Raw genomic sequence first — 6,212 nt, 5'->3', positions numbered from 1 at the left:
TGCATGTTTGCGCGTGCGTGTGTAGGCTACTTGCCTGCGAGCTCTTCCACCACTGATTGTGATTGTAAGAACAGGCTTAGGAGGTTTAGAATCAGGCTGATGTTAACGCCATATGTGTGGCGGGAGACATTCTGAATCGGAATCACTGTAAATGTCAATATCTCTGTCAGAGAGTGGCTGGAGGCTGGAGGGTTTGCTGCTCCATCCATCCCTACCCCCACTCTGTGTGGAGACAGCCAGCACACTCCAATGCTACAGCCTGGCTGCTCTGCTCAGAGTTATGCAACAGAGAGAGACCAGCAAGCTGTAGGCCTAAAACACACCCTCCCTCCCTTCCCTCTCCTCTATCCTACCCAATCCTCCCCCTCTGCCTGGCAACACCAGCCAGCAGCAGTAGGAGCAAAACTAGCTCAATCGAACTGCACAGAATTAACATAGGCTTCAGTGTGAGCAAACCACAGAAGGCCATCATGACATCATCACTACACTATAAAAGCGAACCCCAATTGTGCTGATCCTTTGGACACCATTATTGCATGTTGTAACAATGTAACTACTAAGTTCTAGGACAGTAGGACAGTAGGTCTTTGTGTTTTTTTTACGACACATGTTCAAATGATTCGGCTTGGAAAGAATAGGATGCATATGAACTGTTTTAAATAGGCCATTTTGCTTCTAATAGCCTGGGATTGTACAGYGACAAAGAACTGATCTCAACGCCTGTAAGGGACAGTAAACAGACATGTATTATAACATGGTCCTTGAWGTGCTGTTTGCTACAGTGTACATGGCAACAGAAGTGTTACAAAGTTGCCAATAGCACCAGACAGTGCCAATTGATAACAGGCCGTTTACAATAAWAGGCATGCAAATAGTCTAATTCTAGCCATCACAATCTAACCTTGCTTGCCATGGTGGAATGCTCATCACAGAAATGTTGTTTTTGTATTGCTTGCACATCAGAACAGTGCTCTCTGTGTAGGACACTTTCTGAGGTTATTCTGCAGAATACAGAACAACTTTGGGCATTGGCTTGGGCATTTGGACACAGATGCAGTCTATTTGAACGACCAACTCTGGACCCTGCTACCACAATATGGAGTTTAGGATAATAACATGCATTGTATAATTTAAGTAGCCTGTGCCTCCTGAACCTATGTCATATCTGTGGTGGCATGATTCATCAATGCGCAATGGTCGCTCTTGCACGCAATTCCATCTGCAGCCATGGCTGACTCAATGTTATAACATGATGTGGCCTTACCTCTTCCAGAATGTTGACTGTGTTCCTACAGCTCTGCAAACGGGTCGTGAAGCTGGATGTGGTAGGAGAATTGTAGTCCTCGGTTGTCTCCGAGAGAAATTCGGACACCGATATTTGATCAGGCATCCTTCAGCAGGGAATCGCCCAGAAGATGGCAAGAATTGTTGAGAAAATCCTAAATCATGAAAAAACAACTACCGAGGAAAATTACGTGATGTCTAACCGTGTGTAACTGGGTGGAAAACTGATAGTTCAGGATACTAACTAGATAGCGAAATTACAAAAATGCGTCTCTTCTCGAATTACTTGTTTGGTTCTCCTATGACTTCACTGTCCCCAAGGGAAACGGGAATGGACACAAATTCTCCCCTTCCTCTCTTCTCCTCTCGCCCGAATCCCTTGCGCAAATAACCAAAACACAATCGCTTAATTACTGTCCTATGCTGCCTTGCTGTAAAATAGAATAGCGGATTCCATCATGTTTTGCTGATGTTCAATACGATACTTTCCCGATAATATTTTCTACAATCAGAAATCTTTCTATGTAATCAATTATAATATGTGCTCTCTCCAATTTCTGAATTTCGTCTCTTTTCTTCTCTTCTCTCCGTTTCTCTTTCGAATGCAACGCTGTCTTGACATTCACAACCACTCTCCCTCCCGCTCTCTCGCTCTCTCTCTCACCCACCTCTGATGACGGAGACAAACAAGGAAGAACTCTGCGCATGTCTATGATCTCGGACATAATACTCAGAGACAATCCGCAGTAAAAACTACCGCTATTCGAGGGTGTACTGAAGTCATCGAATAATATGCTATGTGAAAAGGAAAATGTGTCCAATAATTAATATTCTAAGACTCTATTTGGCCTATGCTATGGACAGTATTGTTTATGATCATAATAGCCTATCTGCCAATATATATTTACCAATGAGATATATATTTACAAATACCAATTGACTGTACTACTGTGTTATTAATWAAAAATGGTACTTAATTATGAACATGTAAAATAGTTTATATTAATTGAAGCCTAAAGAAACGCATTAAAACATAATTTAGCTGATTGAAAAACCTCAATGGTGTCTCGTGTATTTATTATTGGGGAATTGCAGTCTATAAATACTTATCAGATCTATTGAGTTAAGGTATGASGTCTGAAAAATATTCATCCATAGGTAAAACAGTGATGGTAAATTACATTGAAGTGCGTGCCTGTAGTCTTGGAATGCCTGTAATTTTAGCAGTGCAACATTGAGAAAAAACATTGGTGGTGAATAACAAAATTGTTCAATCAGATATGATAGGCTCTTAGTCAATTTACACTTACCACTAGACTAAAGCAATACCACAAAGAAATATGATTTAAGGATTTTAGACACAAGAGAATAGTCTCTGAATATTATGAGGTGATACAATGTTTCAGTATCAACAGAATTTAGAGGGTCTTACCGACTCGGATTCCATAAAGAATCTTTAGATGAGAAATTTGACGGACGGGAAGAGGAGGATCTCATGACTTGACTGTCACCTTATAACCTAAATCAAATAAGAATCACATGAGCAGAGTTCTGTTGCTCTCTAGACATCAGAGATGGTGGTATAGCCGGGGGAAGAATCAAGATAACACAACAACACAAACTTTGTATAAAAAATGCCTATAGGCAACTAATAGTATATTCATAAATAATTTTACCACACAGGAATAGTACTCTGATGAGAAAGCATTGTTTTGCATACAGTAATACATATATTTGAATAGGTTCATTTGTTAGCCAACATAAAAGTTCTAATGTCAGACTTATTGAAAATAATATAATGTCCATCTCTAAACCTTTCAAGAGCACTCATATTCCAAAGAAAAAGAAGAACATGGGCTATACGCCACGCCTCAACTTACCGAAATCGATGCACATCAAATTTGGAATCTGAACAGAGTGAATGTCCTCTTGATTGATGCAGAAGAGAATACTTGCTGGGCGCATCATATCAGGCTCATTTTGAATARTCATCCAACAGGGGTTCAGTAATGGCTATACTTTTAACTTAAGAGCTGAAAGGAGAGAGTGATGTCCTCTAGCAATGGATCCCGTGAAGATCAGTCACAGTGCGGGCAGGAAGGGAGAAACCCGCCATGTGAGCAGGAAAATAGCCACTTACAATGAGCTGGATCTAATGGTAGGCCTACAGGAACTGAGGAAACCCAGAAGGCACTCAAACAGGAAATGTGGGATCTAGGTAAACAGAAAAAGCAAAGAAGTTTCCTCGCTCCCTCGAGCTGATTTTAACTACAGCTGTTGTACCCAATGATGTATATAAACCCTGAATTGTTGATGCTATGTATTGGCCATTGAGAGGCTTTGAAKCCACTGGTCGGMCATATTTCAGATGGTACTCTCCAGTAGGAGCAGTCCTCCATAGGAATGAATGGAATTCTACAGTATTTCAATTAAATGTTTCAAGGACAAAATTACATGTATAKAAGTATTTTGTTGTTGTAGTGGGAACAGTAACATAAGTAATCTCAAAAAAATTATACTTTAAGGAAAATGTTTTAATATATGTTTTTATTTTTATGTTAAGCTCACATAATATAATTTAAAATGATGCATTAAGGTGTCTATTATAGAATAAATGTGTCAAAAACGAAAGTAGACAGTAATACATGCATTTCTATATATATATATTTTTTTTACAACACAGCGCCCCCTATCAGTTATCGAGTGTATATACACTCACCGGCCAGTGTATTGGGTACACCACCACATTCACGGAAATTGAAAAGCTCTTACAGACAGTGAGTCAAGTGGCCGTGTCTTGCTATATAAAGCAGGCAGACAGGCTTCGGGACATTCAGTTACTGTTCGATTGAATGTTAGAATAGGCAAAATGAGTGACCTAAATGACTTTGAGTGTGGTATGATCATAGKTGCAAGCCCTCCTAGGTTTTTCACGCATGACAGTGTCTAGGGTGTCCCGAGAATAGTGCAACAAGCGGCAGACCTGTGGGCAAAATCAGCTCGTTTATGAGAGAGGTCAAAGGAGAATGGCAAGAATCATGCAAGCTAACAGGCATGCCACCATCAGACAAATAACGGCGCAATACAACAGTGGTGTGCAAWACGGCATCTCGGAAAGCACAACTCGAAGATCCTTGTCACGGATGGGCTATTGCAGCACTGGGTTCCACTCCTATCAGCTAAAAACTAGAAGAAGCTGCTCCAGTGGGSACGTAATCACCAACACTGGACAATTGAGGAGTGTAAAAGAAAAACATTGTGTGATCCGACAAATCCTGGTACCTGTTGCGTCAGGCTGATGGCAGAGTCAGGTTTTGGCGTAAGCAGCATGAGCCCATGGACCCATCCTGCCTGGTGTCAAAGGAACAGGCTGGTGGCGTACCACCGTCCAATCTGCAGCAACTGCGTGGTGCCATTGCGTCAGCATGGACCAGCATCCCTGTGGAACGTTTCCGACTTGTAGAATCCATTCCACAAATAATTTAGGCTGTTCTGGAGGCAAAGAGGTCCGACCCAATACTAGATGGGTGTACCTAATAAACTGTCCGGTGAATGTATAAATCATTGGTCATACCACTGAACAGGGTGAAAGTAAAGCCGTTTGTCAAGGTTATTAAATTTACATTTGAGTCATTTAGCAGACACTCTTACAGTAGTGAGTGCATACAGGTTCATGCAGGTTCCCTGTGGGAATCAAACCCACAACCCTGGCATTGCAAGCGCCATGCTCTACCAACTGAGCCATATTATTTTTACGTGGTTATTGATGACAACCCCAATTTTCCTTGTTAAAAATGTTTATTTATTTGACAAAAACTAAGAGTTAATTATTGGAAAAAAATGTATAATTTTTTGGGGTTGTTCCAGTAATTGTCCTGTTTTTCACTGTGGTGACTGTCTGACCGTGCTTTTGTGAGACGCAAAGTAGGTGAGCGGATGATCTCTGCATGTGTAGTTCCCACCATGAAGCATGGATGAGGAGGTGTGACKGTGTGGGGGTGCTTTGCTGGTGACACTGTCCGTTTTTTATTTAGAATTCAAGGCACACTTAATCAGCACGGCTACCACAGCATTCTACAGCGATACACCATYCCATCTGATTTGCGCTTAGTGGAACAGGACAATGACAGGACAATGACCCAACACACCTCCAGGCTGTGCAAGGGCTATTTGACCAAGAAGGAGAGTGATGGAGTGCGGCATCAAATGACCTGGCCTCCACAATCACCTGAMCTCAACCCAATTGAGATGGATTGGGTTGAGTTGGACTGCAAAGTGAAGGAAAAGCAGCCAACAAGTGCTCAGCATATGTGTGAACTCCTTCAAGACTGTTGGAAAAGCATTCCAGGTGAAGCTGGTTGAGAGAATGCCAAGAGTGTGCAAAGCTGTCATCAAGGCAAAGGGTRGCTACTTTGAAGARTCTAAAATATAAAACATTTGGATTTGTTTAACACTTTTTGGTTACTACATGATTTCATATATGTTATTTCATAGTTATRATGTCTTCACTATTATTCTACAATGTAGAAAATAGTATAAATAAATAAAACCCTTGAATGAGTAGGTGTGTCCAAACTTTTGACTGGTACTGTATATAAAGACAATGACAAATAATGAGAGGTTAAAAGACAAATAATGAGAAAAGACAAATAATGAGAGGTTAAAATGATAACAAATCATTATCCGAAATGTCTTGACTGAAAATTAAGCATAGACTGCGTTTGACCTAGCTCGTTATGAACTTATAGTCTGGCGTATCATCTCAGAGAGTTAACCTTTTGCAGAGTTGCATTATCTCTGAAATCTTTTTAAATCAACAGCCCAGTGATCCAAGTCCACAAAACATCCATCATAGCCTCTGACGACCCTGATTCCTTCCATTACTGTCTGTCTGGCCTTGCTTAGACACTATGGCTGTGATGGATGTG

The 6,212-nt window shown here is 40.9% G+C and overlaps 1 protein-coding gene across 11 annotated transcripts in view; it reads right to left on the bottom strand.

Moving 5' to 3' along the window:
* asap1b (ArfGAP with SH3 domain, ankyrin repeat and PH domain 1b) overlaps positions 1 to 6,212 on the bottom strand; it is a 219,849-nt gene that overhangs the window by 85,128 nt on the left and 128,509 nt on the right. Inside the window, exons 1-3 of one of the 11 annotated variants that reach the window (XM_070435406.1) lie at positions 3,165 to 3,352; positions 2,717 to 2,803; positions 1,265 to 1,391 (exon numbers count right to left, since the gene is read on the bottom strand). The exons of 8 other annotated variants lie outside the window; for them this stretch is intronic. In XM_070435406.1, the coding sequence (XP_070291507.1) occupies positions 1,265 to 1,391; positions 2,717 to 2,781 (192 nt within the window). In that variant the 5' untranslated portion in view covers positions 2,782 to 2,803; positions 3,165 to 3,352. Of the gene's footprint in view, positions 1 to 1,264; positions 1,392 to 2,716; positions 2,804 to 3,164; positions 3,353 to 6,212 lie in introns of those variants that run through there. 2 more of the 11 variants (XM_070435415.1, XM_070435416.1) reach the window with 2 other exon arrangements.

This window comes from Salvelinus sp. IW2-2015, linkage group LG27 (assembly GCF_002910315.2).
Source record: "Salvelinus sp. IW2-2015 linkage group LG27, ASM291031v2, whole genome shotgun sequence".
Lineage (NCBI taxonomy): Eukaryota > Metazoa > Chordata > Actinopteri > Salmoniformes > Salmonidae > Salvelinus > Salvelinus sp. IW2-2015.
Note: the sequence above shows the minus strand (reverse complement) of the source record. Positions and strands in the feature narration are given on the sequence as shown.